The 25,079-nt window shown below is 43.4% G+C and overlaps 1 protein-coding gene across 2 annotated transcripts in view; it reads left to right on the forward strand.

Annotated features, from left to right (window-relative positions):
- Window positions 1-25,079, forward strand: part of LOC147690098 (sodium/potassium/calcium exchanger 4-like) — a 558,445-nt gene that overhangs the window by 237,192 nt on the left and 296,174 nt on the right. For both annotated transcript variants that reach the window (XM_086937689.1, XM_086937688.1), the window contains exon 8: window positions 22,457-22,482. In XM_086937689.1, coding sequence (XP_086793815.1) covers window positions 22,457-22,482 — 26 coding nt within the window. The remainder of the gene's footprint in view (window positions 1-22,456; window positions 22,483-25,079) is intronic.

Raw genomic sequence — 25,079 nt, forward strand, 5'->3', positions numbered from 1 at the left:
AGTAAAAATCAAAAGAAAATAAAAGTCACAACTTACACTTTGATAGTTCAATCGCGGAAATACTTGACCAGTTTGGCTAACCACATGCCAGTGCTGGGAAAAGTAACCATTAATCAGAATATCAGAGAAACATAGCCACAGTGCCAATAGTTCTGCATAAAATATAGGAGCATAAGAAACCCATGCTCAATTTAGTGAAAATAGTGAAAAAGTTATTTCGGCAATACAATGCTATGGAGCTCTATTAGTTAATGAGTAGCATAAATATTTCGAAAGACAGATGCTTAGTAAGTGAAAAAGTAAGTGGATCAAAGCCCTATAAACTACCTCCTAGATTGAGTGACCAAACATCCCACGCTGAGGATTTTTAGAATTTCAAGTGTGGGATGTGATATTGACTGCGTTCAAGAAAGTCCCGTGGGATTTTTTCTTCCTTTTCTTGAAAGTGTAATTTTTCTCATGTTTGAGAGAAAGAGATGTGTATAATGGAATGTTAGTACATTTGAATGTTCATTGCATGACAGATGCTACTAAGTTGGCGTCCATCACAGAGGTCCTGTATGAATGAACTTGGCAAAGGAGGAAGTCTGCATGCATCCTTATTACATCATTGTTCTTGAAATCCTAGCCCTAAATCTAACAGTGACACTTCTTTGCAGTCCTGTAGCAGCAGAATGCGTCATGTCCCAAGCCTTTGCTCCTGGTGTCAGCAACCCCCTTTTGGTCTCCATGCAACACCACGCTCACACATTCAGTCCGTTTCCACACTTCTGACCTCCACTATGTAATGTTTGTCCCACCCTTCCTCAGCTTCCAACTCATGGTGGTTTGTCATTGTGCCAGCACCAAAGTCAAGCCTATAAATTTGTGTTGGCCTTCTGAATCAGAGAATCAGAGGACATGGGAAGAGGCCTAATAGGCAAATGTCTGGTGCTACCTCCATCCGCCTGTCTGTAGCTCTGTTACCTAGTTGCACAAATTCTTCCTAGTATATTGCGATAAACACCTGCATCTAGGACTCCCCTGCTAATGCACTTTGATGTAGCATTAATCATACAAGGTGCAATGTATATCTTATGCAGGATTTTAAACTGTGGTGCTTTAAAACAAGCATTCCTGGAAACTCTGGTTATGCACTACAAAGTGCCCCTAAACTTTCTCCTATGGGTTACCAAGTCAGCTCTTTACATGTCCGCAGCCTGCCTAATGTTCATCTAAACTGTTCTACTACTGCTCAGCACAGCACTGCTTGAGTACATATATCTAATTGGTCCCTATGCATCCGTAGTTGAGTTTCGCTTCCCTTCTGTTACCTTCTAACCTCCACTCTCAGGCACCTGTATAATAAAAAGTGCCCCTCAATAATGCCATGGTGGTGCATCAAGTCTACAGACGTCTCATGGGAATCCCCCCTTAAATGGGTCTTCTATTACCACAATATTTTTTGTTCCCACACTTTTAATCTCCTTGTATCTTCCATTGCCCGTAGGCTAGCCATTGACCAGAGAAGGAGGTTTGCATAGCGATGCAGTTCTTTGCAAACAATATGATCAACAGCATGTGGGACCCCCAGCTCCCGATCTGTTGTCCCCATCCCACCTCTGGGCCTGAGCAGTATGCCTATCATGTCTTCTATTTTGGTTGTTGCAACATCTCTAGCAGGTTCCATCTGTGACTTCTCTGTTACATATGGGCTTGTGCTGCTAAATAATAAAATTTGAACTCCACCCCTCCAAGCCTCCTTTAGTTTTGACCAAGTTTTAAATGTTCACTTGACGAAAGAAAATTGTATAACAACTTTGAAATTCGAAACCCATAGTGAAATAAATAATTATTCACCGTTTGACATGAAATAGTAGTATTTTTTAAATTACGAATTTTCTAAAAGAAACAAAAAGAAAAAGAAAAAAAGAAAGAAACCAAAGAAAAGAAAAGAAATGTCCCTAAAAATATTTTCACAACATAAACGGGAACTCCCTTTTTGTTTGTCCACCTGTGCAGTATTTGGTAAAATGTTACTCGGGCTGTCATTAATTATTTTCAACAAACTAGACTGTAAGAGTTTCTTGACATGTAATACATGTGATTTGGTAGCTAAAAAATATTAGCTTTTTCCAAATTGGTATATTTTTCTAAAACCACAGATAAAATGTGTCTTTCATCATAGACCACACTTTTCCTGTATCCCCAAAGCGACCTTTGCTTAGAGGTTGCACCTCCCTTGACCCTTGTCAGTGCATGTATGCTGTGACGGCCATTTACATTAAGTGTAATACGTTCTCAGGTAGAAAGGAGGAAGTCCCCAAGCTGGGACAGAAAAAAGTAGACAAGACATTCAGGCACAGACAGCTACAGGAGACTTTGTAAAAAGAATAGGCAATAATCCACCAACACAGTGAACAAAAAAAGGGTGGAAAAGCAGCAATATCAAAAAGAACCAGGATTCTCTCTAAGGCCTTACACAGAACAGCAAGGTCTTAGGATTTCACTATATGATGTAGAGCAATTCAGTGTCATTCTGAGCAAGTTGTCACTACAGCATCTATGTTAGTCCTTAGAAAGTAGCAGGTCTCTGAGTGTAGACGGACGCTTAGGGCCTGATTTAGAGTTTAGCAGATGAGTTACTCAGCCAGAAAATTTAAGAGAAATCCAATCCGCTGTATTACAGGTGACAAAGGATATAATGCACTTGTAATACAGCGGCTAAGATATTCATCACGTTTGTTACAGGGTAACCTGCCGGCTCAACTGTATATCAGCCCCTACCACACAAATAAGGATACTTTGCTCACAAAACAGCAGCATGGGCCAGTGTAGCAGGAACAGAACCTCAGGCTATTTCATGAACATAGCAGAAGTGGACACAGTAAACAAAGAAAAGAAAAAAGCATTGGTAGGTGTATTAGGTTTCGCCTATTGGGTTAATAATAAGTTAAGAGGTATGGGAGAAGTGTATGAGTGTAGTTAGTGCTCTCTATGTGTCCTAGTGCAGGTTGAAAGTGTCTCAATGCATGGTGATTGATGTGTGGTCACTCCAGATTGAGAATTGTGTGAATGTACAGGGTGAAAGATGTTACCCTGTACAAGGTAAGAGATATGCAAGTATTGGGTGAAGAGATGTGAATAGTATATGTGCAGGATACACGGTTTGAGTTCAGGGTGAGAGTATGTCAGTGGTGTGTGAGTGCAGAGCAAGCACTGTGTGAGTGGTGGGTGAGCAGATTTTGACTGCCAATGGAATGTCAGGGTAACTGTGCAGAGTAAATGGTGGGTAGGTGTGCAGGGTAAGGGTATGTGGTGTCTGAGAGTAGAAGGTAACAGACAATATTGTGGCCCTACAGACAATAACAGATAACCGTATTTGGAAAACGGCGACCGGGAAACATAGGAGGAGGGATAATACATTCACGACTGTCCGGCATCAGGTAGCAATCACCAGACCCGGAACCTGACACAGCTTCCCCTCCCGGTCTACGGCTTGATACACACACATATCAAGCACTATTAAAAAATACCAACTTCCTAGAAACTGCTCGACAGCATTTTAAAGATGAGACACGCCTGTGAATTAATTTGAATCGCTCACAACCACGGAGGAAGCCACCACGGTAAACATCCTTTACCACAAAGTTTTTACCACGCTGTACCTTTACCACGCGGCCGTTACAACGCAAGTCGTTACCACGACTTGCGCTGGAGGGCGCTAAAGAAATAAAAATAGTAAATTTACTATCCCAACGCCTTCCCTAGGGTCCACGGGGACTAGTGTTAGAATATTAAATTATACTATTCGAAATCCGCGCCCCCAACGCAAGTCGTGGTAACGACTTGCGTTGTAAGGGATGCGTGGTAAAGGGATGTGTTGTGACGGTACACGTTGTACCGTCATACATCCGCCACCACACCTGGGACCCTTTTGACAACACAAGTTTTCCATTCTTTATTTCTCTACCATACCAGCGTTTCTAAAAAATTGAACTAAATCACCAACAATATTAGGCAACCAGTCTGTATATAGACACCTACCGAGACTGACTAGTCTCTGGGTCGTGTCTTAAGCCCTGAGGAGTCGCAGTGATCTGTTCCCACGCGACGAAACACGTGTCGACTGGCTTATGGAACCAATAAACCTACATCTGATTCCCTAATATACAGTTTTGAATTGCAGTTGTCGTGATTAAGCTCTACATTGTGAATATTGTTGTAATTTGACTACGTTATCTCTATACTTGAATTTGTGTATGCGAGGGCATTGTAGTCATATTTTTTCTTGTAGGTTAGAATTCTAACCCACAATTGAACAGTTAAGGGGTCTTATCCGCTCGCCTTTCCGCATCACATCCCTACCACTAGTTTCTCCATACTTTCACGTTCACACTAGGTAGTGCGCCTGCTCTTTCTGATATCTAAAATCCCCACCTGCTGTATTTAATAACAGATAAATATATAGTATCGAAATTACAGGTTGTATACTGTGTTTCTGTCGATTCCAACACTGCTTTCGACAGTGTCGATAGGCCAACACTCTGGAAAAAGTTAGTGAAGCTAGGAATTCCCAACAGCCTGCTTACTATACTTATCTCATTACATACTGCAACATGGTGTAGAGTCCAAATGGGGGGAGTAACGGGATCAACCCGATTATTACGTACTAGGTATGGACTAAAGCAAGGCTGTCTTTTGGCCCCTTACTTTTGTATAAGGGATCTCCCAGAGTGTTTTTTTAAAAATTACCAATTTTACACTAAAAATAGCTTACAGTAATATACATATTTTTATGTAGGCAGACAATGTAGTCACTTTAGATCTTACTCCAATAGGCCTACAAAGAAATTTGAACGTCCTGAACGGCTATGCGAAATAAACTTTCCTCATCCTAAATATTTCTAAAACAAAAGTTGTACCTTTTAGAGGGAGAGAAAAATATTTCCACTTTAATTGAACACTAGACAGAAAATCCTTGGAGGTCATTCAAGAGTATACCTACTTGGGGCAAATTTTTTCCCAAACTTTACAAAATTCCTCCCATTTGCAGCATATTCTTCTTGGGGCTGACACCCTCTGGGAATAGACATTTATACTCCTTGATCGAGGTTTTCCGCACAAAAATACCTCCTATTCTTTCTTACGCCCTAACACATCGCGATTAAGTTTTGACAACCAATAAAAATAAGAGAAGGGAACTTATTACGCAAATTGTTAACAATTAATTGAGCTGTCCATGTCCAAGCATAACGCTTACAATAATATTTAGTTAGCACTTACGCCAGAGCCATTTCTCACTTAATTAGCTGGGCTTATAATCTTATACATGCTGACCCCGGAAATTTAAGGTATATTTTAAAATTGGAGACTTTTCGTAATGAGCCCTTACAGCATACTTTTAACAAGAATTTTAGCACTGTATTAAATCCATCCAAGTGCATGGAAGCACTTTAAAAATCTCGACACCAGCACATCAGAAGCTCTTCTTAAAGAATTTGACCCCAAGATTAAGTTGCGACATGGATGTAGAACCCTGCTCCCAATTAAAATATTTTGCACACTTAGTAGACAGTTTAGAATATAAAACCCTGCAACAATATATACTCTTTTCATTAGAGCATAGGGTCTGGTGCACTATAATCCTATTGCAGATGGGGATTCTTCCATTAAAAAAGCGTATACTTCCAAATGGAATAATCGCAAATGTATAACAGGGATTTGTTATTTATGTAATGCAGGAGTGCAAGATTTATTACATGTATTATTAGTCTGTCCAAATTTGACTTTGGTGGTGGCTCAGCGCCGGGATATCAAGCCCATTTGTTTTAGATACAATATCTTTCCAGCACAAAGTTTAATCAAGTTCTGTAAATGGCCAGCTGATTAATTCATCTGTCATAATTTGCATACATTTTTTGAGTGTTTTTTAACGTTGTTTTAATGCTGAAATATCATATTTGTTTTTTATATAATTTTATTATGTATTTGTTGACCTCACTCGAGGTCTGAATCAAATTAAATAAAATCTAGGTGAAAGGTATGCAAGCGTAGTAAAGACATGTCAGCAGCACAACCAAAAAACATTGCAGTATATCATCTATGTGATTAATATTAAGCATTTTTTTGTTGTTAGTTGTTACAATGCACAGAGACATAGGTTATGTCATCACTGCACTGTCCTCTTGGTACACAGCGAATAGGTAAAAGAAAAACTGTATATACTTGAGCTTTGCTGTACTTATTAAATTAATTGTGCCAATAAAGCATTATTCTACTTTGTTGCACAGAACAAAGGAAACCAAAATGATGCATGACGCCTTTATACGATTGCATTAGCAGAGCGTGCCAAGTTAGAAATGGATTCATCTGCCAAGTTTGAAAATGAGCGCGATGATGTAGAAATTGTTTGAGTGAGGCCAGGACAAGTCACACAAAACGTAACCAATGGGGTAGACGGAAACAAGAGTGGGTTGATGCCGCATCCAAAACACTGTAGCAGCGATTTAAACTTGACTAACATCCCACGTTCACACATGTTGGGGGAGTGGTCACACTCCATTTCTTTCGTAGAGAATAAAAATATGTAATTTTCTCCTTTCCATTCGAGGTAATTGGACAAACCCACACCTAATATGGCTGCAAATAAAATGCACATTTGTGTATCAGCATTTAATTATTGGTCCTTTTCAGGGTTCCCTGTGTCTCAACAGAAAATAAAATACTGCAGAAATGTCAGATCTTGCGGCAAACCAGGCTATGGATGAGTACCACCAAAGCATCCAGGCCCTACTGCCACACGTGCATGTGCTGGCCTACATCTGGTTCAACCTGTATGTCGTAAAATGCAGTACCTGAAATAACATGAGCTGTGCATGTCACGCAAGGATGACAGTGTGGTCTAAGAAGAGCTCCTTACTCAGAGTGCTGAACACAAGGGGTCATGGGCCGTCCGGATGCTGGCCAAGCTAAGCTGTGACTTGAGCCTGCAGAGCCGCCAAGACCTGTCACTGACCATAACTGGTCGTAAGTTGCCCAGCTGCCTCCTCTCTAACCCCGACCAGCGTAGTAAGATGCGCCGCATAGACTGCCAAGGCAATGATTACAAAAAAACAAGGGAGAGGGCGTGAATAAGTAACACAGAAGGAAGGTGAGGGGTTGGGAAAGAACAGACCGTGCACAAGGAGGGGGAGCGTTGAGGAACAGAGACACGTGCACAAACAGTGAAACCAGCACAAAGATATACAAACATGATAAGGACATGATTTACAGCCGTCGGCTGAGCGTATTAGGAAAACCAAAATAGACATTCAGTGGATGAAAACAGTACTTGGGCCTTGGGACACTGACAAGACCAAACACAAGAGGAACAACAGGATATAGCATCTACAGCCAATAGCAACAGAAAAAGTATGTGGTAAGCATAGGAACCCAAGAAAAGCAAGGGGTGGGATGTGAGCCCCTTTTGAGATATATATTAATATTAGATTTCATCGCTGTGCATGTGAAACCTAAAAATCACATACAAGAAAACCAAAGTGACAGTGCGTCTCTCTGGAGTGTGTAGCAACAAGAGCCAAATATTAATTTAGCATGAGCAAAAATAAAATCAATCTACACAGAAAAGCTCAAGATATTGATAAGAATTGAAAAAGTACAGAAGAACAGACATAGCTATACACAAAATAGTTAAAAAACAAGTTAGACTGGCTGCTACATAGGGAACAGAGTCATAGAGCAGAACAACAAGGGATACAAGTCCAGAAGTCTAAAGCAAAGCTAACTGGAAAATAGAGCACTAAGAAACTGTGAACCTCTGTTCCATTGGCACATACACCTACAGTAAAAAGGCACAATAACAAGGTCTAATATTGGCAGCTAGAATAGAACAGTAGAAGTACAGGTAAGAGACAACCTACAGGCACCTAAAGCGGAGTGTCAGAGCTTCCTGAAAACGAAATTTTCATTGCTTACTTTTTGCTGGTGATTGTAGGTGGCGAGCACCAGTACTCATTTTCGGATACTACCATTTAGTTTGCATATTCAAACTTTAACCCAGATCAAGAGATATAAATGTAGAAGAGGGAGAAAGAAGGAGGGAGAGAAAGATGGGAAACAGTGATAAAAGGAGAAAGCAAGTAGACAGAATAGCCTGCAAGACTCCAGAATTATGTTGAGGTGGAAGGAGGCTCTATGTGAAATTAGGACTAGGCAGTCTTTGAATTCAGCAACCCCAGCATTCAACAGTCCCAATGGTGGGCTCCTAAAAAAAATGGGGTCCTTGCTCTTGTTTACTTATTTATTATGTTTATTTGTTACAAATTAAGCATCAAAACTCTAATTCAGAGTTCCTTGCAATTGTTAAATCTATGTTCGACCCCTCTGTAAAAAATCAGTAGAGAAGTATTGAATATTTTCCTATCCACTGCATGTACCAAGAAGTCCTGGAAGCATGTGGTAGACAAAACTCTCCTAAAAATAAAAAAACTTCCTTCAGTCCTGCTGCAGTGGAAAACTACGGACCAATATCTCTTCTTCCGTTCCCACAAAGGGGTAGAGAAACATGTCATTTGAGAACTGTCTGACTATCTAGAACAGCACAATATCCCCCACACTTCACAGTCCAATTTCTAACCTCGTCAAAGCAATGAATAGCCACTATTGACAGTTTCCAAGGAACCAAGAATGCTTTCAGATCAATGTGCTACTGCAGCTATAATCCTGCCCGACCTCAGTTCTGCAATTGACTGTCTCTCATAGCATCTTGCTTGACGGACTGCAGAAGTGTAGTGTCATTGATCAGCTTGGGATTTGTTTGCCTCTTTTTTTAACAGATCAGATCTTTCAGGTTTTTTAACAGGCCTTTCTACTCGGACGTGTTTTTATTGACATGTAGTGTTCCTCGGGATCGTCCCCGAGCCCCACATTGTTCAACATATATGTTCGCACAGTAGCATACATTGTGCAGTCTTTGTGTCACTCTATTCTTTGATGCTGACAACACACATCTGGGTATATCCCTCTCCCATGGTTGAAAAAACAATGCTTGCCAGCTGAAGGACAGCCTCACACCAGTAGCTGAGTGGATGGAAAACAGCTGCTTGAAATTGAATGGGAGTAAAAATGAAGTCATGCTAGTGGGAGACAACATTTAGTCTTGGACACCCAATTGTTGGCCTGTCTAGGACCGTTATCGCAATCAAAACGCCTATTTTTAAACTTAGGGTTCTGTTTTGATGAGACACTGGGGTTTGAAGCGCATGTCATTAAACTGGAAGCCTACTGCTTTGGCCAGCTGAGAACACTCAGGAAGTTTCTTTGGACTCTCTCTACCTTCACCCAGAAAGCTGTAGTCTAGGCCATGATTACATTGCACCTTGACTGTGGCAGTGTCCTGTATCAAGGGGCCCCTCAATTCGCACTGAACAGGCTGAAGATTATCCTGAATGCAGCAGCCTTGACTCCTGCTGCGGAGTCCTCAGCACCAGCCTGTGGTCTACTCCCTTGCACGTCTCCACTAATTAGCCATAGTGAAGCATGTACATTTCAAAGCATTATGTTGTGCCTTTCTGGTGCTCACCAACTCAGGACCCATTTTTTAAGACATCTTGTCCAACTTTACACTTCCCGCAGACCCTTAGATCTTCTCATTCCCATCTTGCTAGAATTCCCAGGATTCATAAATCAAGAAAGGGAGGACTGTCCTGCAGTTATCTTCCCATAAGACATGCAATTCTCTCCCCTACACTATTCACCACTAACCTGATGATACAGTAGTGAGAAAAACTCTGAAGACATTGCTGTTCCAACACTGACAACATTTTGGATTACCGCCATCTTTCTGACTGTCTTAAGTGCCGGTTAATCCTATAGGGTAGCTGCACGCTCTACAGGTCCACTCCAATCAAGATCAATAGACAATGCAGTAGAAGTAGAGCCAGGGAAGGCTTTGGAATGTGAAATGTACAGAGGACACCATTAGGATAAGGGTGATTATCAATGGAAGGAGCAGCACCAGCAGTACTAGATTCAGCCTCCATGGCCACGGGAAACAATAAGCAACACCAGGAACACTGGAGAGAAAGAGCTGCAGCCATGAAAGTAGTATCTAACTCTGGAAACGGCAGCATGGATTTGCAAGCAAAAACGAGTTCAAAATTAATACAGTAAGGTAATAATCTGCACTGTTTAAAAGCAAAGGCCTCTTGAATTCTGTTCTTTGGAAGCATTCCTCGAATCACAAGTCTCTGGGTAAGATCTTTTTATAGGAGTGAGCATGAGCCGCTGCAGGAAGAGGCAAGCACTGAAAAAGCAGAAGGCAGCATTGTTTTGCAATTGGCAACTGTTCAAACCCACAAACGCCAGCTTGTTCCAAAACAACTATCTCTTAACTGCTGCTGCTTTTGAAACTTCCTCCTAATGGACACTGTCAAGTAATTGATGCTGAGAAATCCTGCTGAGTACTGACCTTGATTCCAAGGAAGCACAACTCCTCTCAGTAGTCAAGGTATCACCCTGCACAGAAGGAGGAAATACCAATGAAGGAGAAACACATCCTTGTGCAATCTTGTAATTCTTGATTTAAAATAAAGTTGACACTGAGGCAATCAGAAGTACACCAGATTGCTCCTGGCAACAAAAGTAGAAAAAGACAGGCTATATCAGGATAAGGATGTAGAAGGAAAGTTATCTAACCGTTTCCAGGCAAAAATCTGGGACAAAAGTAGAAGTATGGCACAGAGATCTCAATGAAAAATCAATGAAAGAAAGTGCTGTGATGCATCTTCCTCTCCTAAAGCCTACTGCATGCATTAAGCCAGAAGTGATATCACAGGAAAAGACATTGCAACATCTTGGATTTGGAAACATCTTGAAAATGACTATTTATATGATTTACAGTTGCCCTTTTACGGAGTTCATATTATTTGTTCAACTACGAAGAAGAAGCATAGGTTTGACGTTCAGCACAGTGCACAGCATTTCCAAGGACTGCTCCCCACTTAAAATGATTGATGGAAAACTCTTCTGGTTCACTGCAAGAATGGAAGCAATCTTAAGAATGACTTGGGGGCAAGGATGCTCAGACGTGGTCTGAGTGCGGAGTCTGATAATGAGTTGTTTTTTAATATTATTTCACTTTTTACAAACAAAGTAATATTCGAGGTTACAAAATCCAGCCACAAAACAGTATGTGAAATTTGATACAGCTACTTGTTATATAACACCTGATTACTTTGAAGGTAACACCCCAGAAGCATAAGCCAACTCACATACTGCCTCCTATGGAAGTGACCATGGAATTTAAATATGTAGCTTGGAACAATAGGGAGATTCTTTAAACAAAAAATTACCTTACTCCATGCCCTTACACCTGTCATCCGTATGACCACCCAGGAACGACATTGATGCCCACACCCATCAGCGAGGTACTACCATCAGCTAGTCCTCATAGACTAGATCCATACTCTATGATGGTGTCCTGAATAGGGTCGTCCTTATCTCGCAATATGATCTTTCCACTGCCACAGCACTGGTCATGCCAGATGATATAATGCCATCCTGTTGGCGATTGAGGATCCCCTCTCTCAGGGCGGTCTGACAACTCAAGCCCAGAAAGGTGTGTGTCCCATTTTGAACCCACAGTTGTGCCACCCAGTTGCTTTCATACCAGAACGAGTGCATCTGCCTCTGCAGTTGCCCACCTTTTCAGATCCCATAACCATACCCCTAGTTGAGACATCTGCATCATTTCCAGACCATTTTTATATCACTCTAAAAAAATATATGTACTAGAACGATAAATCAACATACACACTTGTCCTCTTTGTCCAAGGTATCAAGTCCAGTATACACAAATGAGGGTCAATGTGCAATTCCCTCCCAAGAAGGTCAGAATGCACTGTCCCAACTTCAGCCAGGCATGGGCCAGTATCAGATAAGTGGGCCCGATTGGCCGGCATCTGGAACAGGCAGAGGATGCAGTAGCGTGCATATGTGAGATGTGTTACGGAGTGACACAGTACTGATGCAGGTAAGTAAATTGAGTATACTTCATTGTAGGATTCTGTGACCCTTTCTTAACATATTCTTGGACGTCATCTGTTGCTTATTTGACAATCCTAGCTTCAAGTGTTGGCCTCCAGTGATGTGTTGTTATCCACAACAGCAAGGTCCAGCTGTGCCTAGTCATGATGTACCTGCCACAATTGGATATTCATTGTTAACATCAACAACCCCAACTCCCACTCCCAGACTAAGGGCAAAACAGAGATCTCGCAATCATAAGATCCAGTGCAACACCCGGAACTAATCTCGCTGAAGGCTGTCCATGTTTCCCATGGACATGGAGGAGCTTGGGGTGTTATATTTATAGGTTATTTTCTGGCATGCTTACAAACACCCTCTGTATACAGGTGATTTCCCAGTCACCTTACCACCCCCCTCCCCCAATCCCCCCCTCCCCCAAAAAAGCAAATCACACCTGCAGCAACAGCACTGCACACCCAATCAGCATTCCCATTCATACTTGCAGACTATTTTAAACTGTTTTGCCCACTGCTGTCTGCATCAGGGCAGGTCAAAAGGTTCACTCGTAGCCAAAGTCCCACGTGCCACTATTCCTCGAGGCAAACCTCCTACTCTTGCTCAAATACCTGCACCATGGTTTGTGTTACATTCTGAGATAGTACATCTGCTCCACTTGTGCTCTTTCTCTGCTGCCTCTTCCTCTGTGGGCCGCCCCTGGACTTTTTCAACCCTCCTCCTCCATGGGCACCGAGCTCCCATCCTGTTGCTGTCACCCTCATGCCCGCAGGCAGGCTGATTCCCTTCATCTGCAGCCATAACTATGCATCAGGTTGGTGGGCTCTCTCAATCGAGAAAAAGTGAAACACTACACGATTTTGCTTTATAGCACCTCTATGCCTGGCAAACCCTCCATATACAACTCTGCGTTTGAGGCCGCCACAATTTCAGGCACAACAATATTTATGACATTGCTCGAGTGCTCTTCTGAAACTTTGTCTCTGAACTTCCGCGTTTTGATCTCTTCCTGTTGGTCCATTTTTTGGGACTGCACTTTTGTAACTGATGGGAACAGAGCCGTGCACAGTCCCGATTTTTGTTTTTCAACCCTTTCAACTAACTTCCTTTGATCAGCTCTCAGCAAACCAACCTCTATAGTCACAGAGTCAATTTTAGTTTCTAGCGTGTCGTTGGTGTCCATCATAGACTGCAAGATGTTGTCGAACTTCCCAATGTGTTTTCAAACACTAACTCATAGTAGCTCAAGGGGGCCGGATCCCTGGGGAGAGGGGATTAACAGATCCATCCGGATCTTTGCAGTAGTAATCATGAGGATTTAGGTTTAACCATTGTTGCGTATTACCCCCCTATGCTCTGAATCCAGGGTGCCATGGTGTACACTATTCCACCAGCAAAACAGAGTTCTTCTTCCAAGCCCTCTGTCTGTCCATTATTATGGTGGGGTTCAACCTTATATTGGGTCTTATCCCTTTTCCACAGGGGCAGAGGTAAGGCCCAATATGACTACAGTGCAGTTATGTTGCATTGGCGAGAGCTCTGTTGGCACTCAAAGTTCCTCTGGCCAAGACTGGTATATCACAAATGTCTACGATTCAGTTGTCTCTACTTGTTATGTAGCTGGAGGCCCGCATAACCCCACAGGCCCAAACAGTTTGCAACTAGCAGTGTAGTAATACGGGGTTGCAGTCATTCCCAATGTTCTGTTGCATGTATTTGTTCCTTTAATGAGATCCTCTCACAGCTACCCTCTATGATGTGTTGGTTTCAAGTTCAGGTGCCAGTTCAGCTATATGGCATGAAATGGGGGAGATGCAGGGGAGACCAGCAATCCACACCAATCCCCAAGATGTGTGTGCCTCGATGCCAGGACAAGTTGCACTTCACCGCCAGGACAAGTTGCACTTCACCAACATGACTTATGCAGTTGCAGGCACCACCACCAACCGGAATCTATTTCTAGCCTGGAATCTGAGTGGTGTGAGGGGTTGTAGGTCTTTTCCATCTATACACCCAGGATCTGGAGGAACAATATATTTGTATCTATCAGGAACATACCAACGCTGCTCCAATTTAGGAAAATATTTAAGACACACATCTTTAAAGAACTCTACCTCAAAATGTATTAATAGTCCACAAACCAGCTACCTCTCTATTTACTCATTGCCTTTATCCTTTTGACTATAAACATTTATATAATCATTAATTTTGGACATTTCATGCTAGATTTTTAGAAAGGAACCAACTGCACAACATACATCATCCCCATTCTGTTTAACGCACAGTAGAGGGCTACACTTGTTAAAGCTATATCACTTCAGCAAGGGAAAGCAATAACATTTGGAATAAATATTACAAGATTTGCAAAAGAAAACAAAATGGAAAGGTATCTGGTCCAAAGTGTCATTGCAGGAACAAATGTCTACAGTAGAATAGTCAGGGTGACCAAAGTAAAACATAACTGAGAATGTATAGCCCCAGTCCGAAAAGGAGCGAGACGGGCCCTTTCTTAGGTCCCAGTCACCTTCAATAAATAAGGTTCAATGCCTAGGGCTGGCTTAAGAAAATTGTAGTACCTAACAGATGGTGATGCCAGCTCTTCGTCGTTCTTACCCATATGCCTCTAATCAGGGAACAATTGCTTCACATGAGATCTATCACTCTTTAAGATAATGGAAGGCTCAATAAAAAGATTGGACGCCACTAAGGCCGCCATAGTGCTTTAACATATGGGATCCACATCACAGCTTAAAAAAAATGTTAACTAGTTTATTAAAACTAGCGTGGGGATTGGACCATAAAGGGAGCCAATTTAATAAGATCGTTAATAAATGAAAGAACCAGATTTCCATGGCAAATACAGCTAGGACAAGATGAAAGGAGACAACAAAGGCAACACTTTTCTTCCGACAGCACTGAACGTGTATTAGCATAACACCACACACTGGCCCCATACAATGCTACCGGCACACACTGCCTTTTATATATTTCTAATAATAATCCAGAGGCTTGTTACCAAGTGCGTTAGGAAGATTAAGTGGGGCACCCACAGACTCTGTTTTTCAGGCTACCAACAGACAAATTAAAACTCCATAGTTTAAAGAGTTAAAAAATATCTTCAAATATAAGAATTGAGAAGCCATCTTTAAAAAAATGTCTTCTTTAAACATTATCAGAGGCCCCTCTGAAGGTAGAAGATCTGTAATAAAATCTATAGAAATCTTTCCGGCGCCACTGGTAAAGACTACAAATATCTAAAAATGTAGCCAGCAAGAATATAGGACAGGACAAGACAAGCAGGAAGGTTTTACTGTATATCATAATTAAATGCCGCCTGCCAAAATGATTTTTAACCAAATCCGAAATAGATCAATATTAGTTTATTTTTAAAACTGTATTTTGTCCCGCTGATTGCGAGCGGTGGCACACTATTTTTAATGTTATTATTTCAGTACTTTTACTGTGCTTAACCTTGCCCTGAAAATCAACAGGTCACTAACCTGCATTCTCCATTCCAGGGGCAGCGCGTGGCTGGCTGTGGGCTGATCATCCCTGGCGGGCTCACAGCGGACGCGGCCGCCATCTTTGGTTGGGCAGGACCGGCGAACTCCACCCACGCCACTACCCCCATGCTACTCCTCCATTTAAACGGCTCACATGTGTCAGCGCAGCGGACGAGCGCAGCAGGCGCGACGAAGGCGCGCCGGAGTTGCGCCAGAGTTAAGCCCGTCTGCACCCGTCCGCGGCTGGCAGGGGCTAGGGGCACCGCACTCTGCCCGTTTGATTACCTATTCTTCACGTCAACTTGTCTCTTATTGGACCCCTGGCACCATCTCTTCCTCTGTAGCAACCTATGTGTCCGCTCTTGGCCTGTCTACCTCCCCTCCCCGCTCCCCTCCCGCGATTGTGTCACAGATGATACCCTCGCATGTCTCATCACCCCTTACCCTTGACCATTCTTCCACTCCCCATGCTCCGGCTTTTAACATCTCGGCCACACTACTCAATACCAGGTCAGCGGTCAGTCACCAACACGAGCTATTTGACTACATCGACACGCATGCACCCGATCTCTTGTTTTTGACAGAGACCTAGTTCAAGGCGGACTCCCTACCCAATATTGTAGCTACATTGCCCCCCTCATACTCTGCCATCCGAGCAGATCGGCCTGAGGGCAAGAGGTGTGGAGGAGTGGCCTTGATAGCTCGCACTGACCTCCACTTTCAGATCCTCCCCTCCCCCCCAATTCCGGAAGTGGACTACCTGGTAGCACGTTCGACCTCTTATCAAACAACCCTGACCTGTGTCCTCATCTATCGACCCCCCAACCCACCCCTTCCTTTAATTCCAGCTTTCAAGATCTCCTAGCCACTTTGGCGATAAACAACTCTTCAGTCCTAGTCCTAGGAGACCTCAACTTCTGGCCAAACGACCCAGCTGAAAGTCCCCACTCTAAGGACTTTACTGACCTCATGAACAGTCTCAATTTTACATCTTACATCCACTGTCCCACTCATATCCACGGTCACACGCTGGACCAGATCTGGGCTTTAAATGTCCCCACATCATCTTCTATTGTTTCCCCTTGCCTTTGGTCAGACCACTTTCTTATCTCTTTCTCCCTTGCCCTAGCCCCTGATGCTAAGCCTCCACTCCGTAAGAATATCTGGGTCAGGAAATGGGGCAAAGCTGACATGCCTTCCTTCTGCTCGTCCTTGGCTGAGACCAGCCCGGACCTCTCAGGCCTTACTGCCCCAGCTCAGCTGGCAACTATCAACAACTGGTTGATTCAATCAGGCAATGAATTCGCTCCCCTGAGACGGATTACGGTTAAAAGGGCTCACGCAGCTAACAGATGGTTCAACTCAGACCTCAAGGCAAAAAAGCTAGATGCGCGGAGAGCCGAGCGAGCCTGGAGAAGAGCTTATTGCCCTACACTGAAAATCGCATACCTCTCTGTCCTCCAGACCTATAAAAAAGCCATTCTCGAGGCCAAGACAGCTTTTTACTCTAACAGGATACTAGCGGCCGAGTCCCAGTCCAAAGAAATTTTTGCCACGGTACACGAATTAGCCTTATCCAACAGAGCCAGGGCCACGATTCCCCCTTCCCAACATCTATGCAACTCGCTCAATGATTTTTTCCTTGAGAAGGTTGCAAAAATTTAAATTAACATACCCCCTCCCTCACCTATATTTGTCAACCCCTCTCCCCCTCCCACTGCCTCTAAACTTACCATTATTCCTCCTCTGACCACGGACTCCCTTCCCCCCTTGCTCCAACGGGTAAAATCGGGCTCTCCTTTGGACTTTGGCCCTGCTCACGTCCTTAGAGAGATCTACCTAACTTGTCCTGTCCCCCCCTCACACTCCTCAACGACTCGCTCAGCAATGGTGTTGTCCCCAACTTTCACAAAGCAGCGGTCGTTATTCCAATCCTGAAAAAAACTGGTGCTGACCCCTCATCCCCTTCCAATTACCGCCCCATTTCCCTGCTGCCTTATTTGGGAAAGGTTTTGGAAACTCACGTCACCACCACACTGAGCGCTCACGTGGAAGCAAATCACTGTCTCTCTCCCCGCTAGGCGGGCTTCCGACCGCTACACTCCACGGAGAAGGTAGTGATTTCGGTAATGGATGGACTTCGCGAGGGCATTGACACCAATCTCTCACAGGCCCTTATCCTCCTGGACCTGTCCGCCGCCTTTGACACGGTGGACCACTCCATCCTCCTCACCCGTGTCAAGGCGGCGGGCATAGAGGGCTTAGCCCTCTCATGGCTTGAGTCCTTCCTATGTGACAGGGCTCAAGCGGTCCCCCTTGCTGGCTTCACTGCCACCTCCCGTAAGGTGGAGTGTGGCGTCCCCCAGGGCTCATCACTTTCCCCCCTTTTGTTTAATTTATACATCTACCCCCTCATCTTTATGTTGCAGCAGCTGGAGGTCACGGTGTTCAACTACGCCGACGACCTCCAGCTAATCTTCAATCTTTCCCATTCCCCCTCGTCCGCTCAGAATGTTCAAACCGTTACGCTATTCATCCAGGATTGGATGAACTGCAACCACCTCAAGCTCACTCCAGACAAGACTGAGTTAGTCTTGACTGGAGGTGGTTGCAGTCCATGGTCCCCGCTATTTTGGCCCCCTTCACTTGGTGTTCCCCCACTCCCGGTCCCTAAAGTCAAGACCCTTGAGATTCTGCTCAACTCACAACTCTCTGTGCACTCCCAAGTTAGTTCGGTGGTATCCTCCTGCTTCTTTTCTCTAAGGACAATTAGGAAAATCTCTCGCTTTTTCTCCATCCAGGCGTTGAAGGTCATCGTAATGGCTATGGTGCTTTCGCGCCTTGATTATGGAAACATAATCTACAACGGCGTGCCGGCTTACGTCATACATCGCTTGCTGTTAGTGCAGAATCAGGCTGCCCGCCTGATTCACGGATTGCCCAAATACCATCGAGCCACTCCATTGCTAAAGGCACTGCACTGGCTGCCCGTGAGAGAGCGATCCCTATTCAAACTAGGCTGCCTCACTTTCCAGGCCAGGATGGGCACTGCCCCCGAGTTCATCAGTTCAGCCATCAGTCCCTACTTACCGGGAAGAGAACTCCGTTCAACCCACATGGCACTCCTGACCATACCCCGCTTCAAGAAAAAGAAAGCTGGCGGGGGAAATTTGCGACCCTTGCACCAGTGTTCTGGAACTCCCTCCCCTTGGCGCTTCGTACTTCATCCTCCTATTTAGAGTTCCGGAAAAATCTGAAAACTTTTCTCTTTTCTAACGTCTTTGCCACTTAGTATGCCCATTCCTGCTGCTGTCTGCTGGTCGTAATTCTTAAAGCGCCATGAAACCGCTGGGTATAAGTGCGCTCAACAAATGTTTTTAAATTCAAATTAAATTCAAATTACCAGACATAGTGCTATCATGGCAAGTCTTACCTTCCACTTCCTTAGCAGGAGTGTTGATGGCATATTCACTATAGTACAATTAATCAAGTTATTTGAACTTAAGGTTGCTTTAAAATTAGTTCTTCCAACTCCTTGAGATCCACCAGCTTTTATGCCTTCTTAACCTTATCTAGAAAGACTGTACAATTCTAATAACACCTTGAGGTATTACAGTAAGCTCGTAAGCGATCAATGACTCTCGATAATGATGGGACAAGTCATCCACGAATACGTTTGTTGAGCCAGGAATAATAGACATGCTAAAACATTCTGTGCAAAGGGAAAATGGGCATCAAGTTTGATGCCAAATGCTGAATTGAAGATTTCTTAAAGACAGTCTGATGGTCAGTTTGTATATCAAGTGGCTCTGTGTTACCCAGCAAAAAAGACCCCACTTAGTGAATGCCAACTTCAAGGTTTAGAACTCTCTGTCAAGCACTAACAGAACAGACGTCAGATAAAAAACAGGATGTTCTCCCTCAGGGGATCTCCATTGATAGTCATAAGCACTGAACAGTTCCACCCTTTTATGATAGAGAATTGTAAGCCCGATATGGCCAGATGAATTAAATATTATTCATCATCCTCCTACTGGCCTGCGACAAAGCTTCCATGCAACTTAAGTTCTGGTGAATGTATAATTATCTTGCCTCATCTCATCAGGGCATTCCGGCCGAACCTGAAAGCTCAAGTAAATGTTTACAGCCCCGACAAAGGGTAGGGTAAACAGAGAACCATGTGTGCTGGAGAGTGCGGCAGAAATAATCAGTTGCGTAATGTAACTTGAGGAGGCTCCCCTGCAAAGTACATGGAGGAGCCCCTCTCTGGGCTCACTCAGGAGCTCTCAGGCCAGGGCACTGAGCTGAGAGGGCTCCCATGAGCTTGAGGGCCCGCTACGCTGCGGGAGCCTTTGATGCACCACTGTAAATAATCTGCCCTGTGGAATGTGCTGTGGCCCACTGAGGAGCTCTGCAGTGCACTCAAAACACAACCCAACCTGTTACCAGCAGACTCTTAAATTCATGTTCTAATTTAGGCTTGGGTGTGTTTGTTTTATTTCCAAGCTCAGTTAGATGATATTGCATCTCATCTAACTTAGCTTGGGAATAGATGTGTTTAATTGTCTTTTATGAGCACACGTGGTAACTTGTCATATGTGAGATTTTCGTCACTCTTGCATTTTAAGCCAATAACTACAGGTGCTCAATTTTTCATATGAAACACAAAAGTGTCAAAGGGTCACTTTTTCATGCCACGGTTTAGTTGTCAGATAATTTCAGAGCCATGCTTTGATTAAACACACCTGCGCCTTTTGGGAGTTGTAGTTTGGATCGCTTCAACCGCTCAAGTGGTGCTGACATACTTAAAACAATTCTCTGTAAAATGAGAGTGCAGCTCGGTAAAGACGGTGTTCTGCAATCATTGCAGCAATACTTTGGATTCTGGGACCTGTAGATTTCCATTTTAGGGTGGGTCTGGTCTACAAGCCCACAAATGAAAAATCATGTTACCTAGGGAGTCAATCCTGGTATAGTGTTAGACACATGATGAGTTGGGGGGCCTTGGTAGTATATTGTAGCAGAGTATATAATATCACACGCTGTCAGTAGTGGCAAAACGTTATTTGGCGTACAGTCAAAATTCAGTTTCACTTCCGGTCCGACAGTTTTAGTTTGACATAAGTCATGTACATTAAGAAATATTTTTGGGAAGGTTTCTGTTACCAGGGTGATATCTTCAGGTGTTTTTCTAGTGTTATTGCAGCCTTAAATGCTACTCACTTGCTTAGCAAAAAAACATATTGAAAAAAACAACATGATGGGAAGCAATCAAGTTTCTGATGACTTGGAGAATCCTGAAACAAACATCCTTCGGGTAATGCAGGGCAGTCCATTTAAAAGATTTTCGTAGGGTACTTCTTGAAACGTTTCCATTATTCTGAGTGCAGAAAGTATGCTATTGTTCAAGGGGGTGGGGGTGGGCTCTGCGAATTTACAATTTTCCCATTCATTTTTGTAATTTTCTGGTTAGAGGCTTGTTTTCTGTAAATTTCTGATTTGATTCTGTTGGTGATTGCTCTCGCTCGCATCGCTCAATAGAAGTCATTGCAGGGTCATGAAAATGGAGAACAGAGCTAAAATATCTTGATTTGTCATACCTTTGTGGTCTTGGAAAATACATTTTATAGGCCTCCAAGGAACTTAGTGGGCCCTTTGCTTACCATTGCTTCGTTTTTATTGTCACCCGTGCTTGCTTCTTTGTTGATGACTTTCCTTGTCCATCTTGTATTCGTTCCTCTCTTGAAAGATAATGTCTTACCATCCTCTTGATTTGGCTGACTTGTGTCCTTCCATCTCTCACTTTTAGGGAACTACATTTTTCTTTTTGATTAACCACTCCAGATAGTGCATATGTTTTCCAGTTCTCTCCCTTGTGTGTTCTTCTCAAATGCCCACACACCAAGTGGTTTGTCTCTTCTGTACTTCAGCACGCCATCCTCTTATTCTTTCCCTTTTTTGCTTTCCCCCCGCTCCGTGCCGCTGTCAACCTCGTATAATGCTTGCTCTTACTGTCTTGTGTGCTTCTCGACTGTGCTCCATTTTCTTCACACAATTGTGTGCTTCTTCCCACCCCCTGTAATGCTTACTTGCTATGTTGCTTTTTCCGTAGTGTGCTGCTTTTCCCATTTTCCCAACTTGCTTCTTCTTTTACCCCCTCCCACATCGCAGTATATTTTATAAAATTTCCTTTTGGAGTCCGCCATTTTGGATTGGTAAATAAAAAACAAAACAAAACGTACCCACTTCGTTCCTCTGGCAGGTGTATGTCTTGTGACGCATGTACACGCATAGGTCAGTCAACACATGTGCGCACCAGCGGAATGACGCGACCTGCCAGTGGTCGTATGATCACACCTTTTTTTAATATTAGTTTTTTTCTCCCACATTGTTCAGCATCACCAGATGGCACCAGCAAAGCCAATAGATCCCAGAGGCAAGACCTATTGGCTTTGCCAATACTTGTTCTAAATATGCTAGCACTTCTGTCAGATTAGTAATTTAGCCCAAGCCAGAATACTGTCAAGGCTACAGGAAGTGAAAAAGTAGGTTAGTGTAAAGGAGAGGTTTTCCGATATATAGCTGGTTCTCTCTTTATGGGGCCTTTACCTCAAAGCATCAAGGAAACTGATTTCTCCTCTCATTTCGATATTCCAAAAGAAGTGTGAAAACTGTTGACCACAATGGCCAGCAACCAACTCTGAGTTCACCATGTAGGTGCCACAGCACTTAAGACATTGAAACTCAACAATGGCACTTTGATTTCTGTTGGGTGCTGCCTCTTTGAAATTATTTCAGGGTCATTTGCATTGACGCAGTCCACTTTGTATAGACATCAGTAAGAAGATGTTTCCTCTGGACAGCAGTGAAGTGTGACATGCACACTTAATGGCTGCTAAACTGATAACGTTTTCCATTTTCTTTTCTAGTTCATCGCTGATGGGATAATTGAATGGTAAGCTAAATACTATGTTTTGAGTTATTTCTGTACTCTCTTGCTGAAATATTAGTTGATTACATTTTCCAGACAAGCCTATCTCATATGTGTCCATGTCTACTGATGTCCAGGCAGATTTGCAGGATTGCCATTCAATGAAATAAATCTGTTAGTATAAACATGCATGTCAGAGGTTTTAGGGGGGCAGTGGCCCAAACCTTTTGTGGAGCATCTATTTTGTTTCTGATCCAGTGACCTGCTCGCAATTAAGAGGATGTTATCTGGGGAAATCAAAATGACAGTACTTGACGATACTCTTGTGTGCTGCCGCATGAGCTGCATCAAAGAGGATCCAGTCATCCCTTCCGGTTGATTACTTATCATCTTGTAACCCCAGACTTGGGCAACTAAATACCTAGGACCTTGGTCCAAAAGCTGCAGCTGCCCCTTACATCCCACCGCCTGTGCCCCCACATCTTGTGACAGCCTTGAAGGCCAATCCGCTCTGGCTGAAGTCCAAACCATGGCTTCCCTAACAAGGCACTTTACACACTATTTGCTTTTCAGATGAGCTCAGTATATCAGTACAGTTTTCTTAATCAATAATCATTCTCCTGCCACCTCTTGGTGATCACTTCAGGTGTAGTGAAAATAACTAGCATGTCTCGCGGAGCATCACTGAGAAACTAGGCATTTCAAATTTTCTGATATTTCATCAGACCATTTTGCAACAGTCGAAATGATCATATTTACTAATGTTTTAAATTGATTGAGAATCTGATTGTTTCTATGATTGACTCTGGGCCTGAGATTTTAAGCTTCAAAGAGTTGTAAATTCAATCTCATGACCACGTGTAGTAAAAACGATTGTGACAGTGTAGTAGTGTACACACATAACATGTATAGGGCCTCTTCGTGCTGATAAAATGATCATCCGTAGAACTAGATCGCTGAAGCCAGAGTAGAAAACTAGATGCTTCATTCTCTTCTGAACAAAAGGCGACCTTTCATTAATCTAATAGCAGCGGTTTACTTGACAAAGTTGCAGCTTCACCTACTATAGGAGCAACCCCACAATTTACTCCATTATTATGGACAATGTGACAAAAGATCACTTGCTGCTCTCAAAGCTTAGTCACGCTCCACTTTTAGAAGTTTAGAAAAAGAAATACGACCATGAACTGAGGGCTGTGCAGTAAATTTAGCACTTCATGTTACCAGAAGGATATCAAAAGACTGCAAGACTCAAAAAAATGTGTGCAGGCCTGAGTGCATGGGATTTAGCCTGCACTCTTCCTTCTGCAGTGGTTTGATCCAATGCAAAAAAAAGTCACAACAAGTTAGACATTGTTAGCTGGCGGAAACCTGCATTTGTGTCTATTGTAGTAAAGCTGAATCACCCTTAGAAAAACTTGTAGTTTCTTTCCCAAGGGTGTGACGGCAGACATACTGATGCCAGCAAAATTAATACGAGGCATTCATCAGCAGGCCAACCTATCTGTATTATGATTCTCTTTCAGTTTGGTCAATTTTAGGTACATTTGTTTGGGAAAGAGGGGAGCAGCGCAGACGACTGACACCTGGTTTGTGTGAAAAAGGCTGCTTTATGGAAACAGATGCACATCACAAAACAACCTTGGCCTTTGCCTTACCAAACTACAACCTCACTATACAAAGTTAATTACCTGAGTTAAACAAAACCCCCTACCCCTAAAATGTCCCCCTACCACAACTTAATTCAGCAATATCATCCATGCGCCAGAGCTGGTCAATTGCAACGGAGACCTTTAAATGCCCTTCCCTCTTTACTACATCTATTAACCTCTTAACCAAGTAAACTTCCAACAGGACCTTAACACCTTCATCACGGCGCGAATTTTCGCGCTGTGCTGAAGGTTCTAAGAAACGGGCGTGACCGTGATGGAACGGTTCCGTCATAAGCACAGCCCAACCGGCGCTCGTGACTGAACCGTTCCGTCACAAGCATCGAAGGGGTTAAACTTCCTGGCTACTCCAGGTGCGAACTTGCTTACCCGTTCCCTTTAGCCTGAATATCTGTAGACAACAACAATAAACGTTGGTAAACCATAGAAACTTCTCAGGCAACCGCCACACAGAAAAAGGGGGCCCAATAGTGAGCCCTTTTTCTGCCCCACCTCTCCCCCAGGGAAAGAGTTTCAAACTATCGGTTTATGAGTACCTTCACCGACACCAGCTTTACCTGCAACATGTAGAGTTCAATGCCTATGGAGGAGAACCGTACCCTATCTCCTCAAAAATACCACATCCTCATAATGAAGATCCAAATGCTCACCTCTGCCCAGGACGATGTCCTTGTAAAAAAGGGGGAGCACATTTTTTAGACCTGCTTCCTCTTAGCCCAGACTATGGCTTCTGGCTTGACAGTCCCATGCCCAGCCCGTTGTGAAACAAACTCCATCCACAAAACGTGGCAACGAGCCCACATCTCATGAATCTCCCACAGGACCTCCTTTATGGAGTTAACACTGACCAACCCTGCTGAAGCACTGACGCGTTCACACCTAAATGTATATGCAGTATATCAGGGCACTTAACCCCTTTTGGTATTCTAAGTTTTCCCCTCTAATTCCCCT

Source organism: Lissotriton vulgaris, chromosome 9 (genome assembly GCF_964263255.1).
Source record: "Lissotriton vulgaris chromosome 9, aLisVul1.2, whole genome shotgun sequence".
NCBI classification, from domain to species: domain Eukaryota; kingdom Metazoa; phylum Chordata; class Amphibia; order Caudata; family Salamandridae; genus Lissotriton; species Lissotriton vulgaris.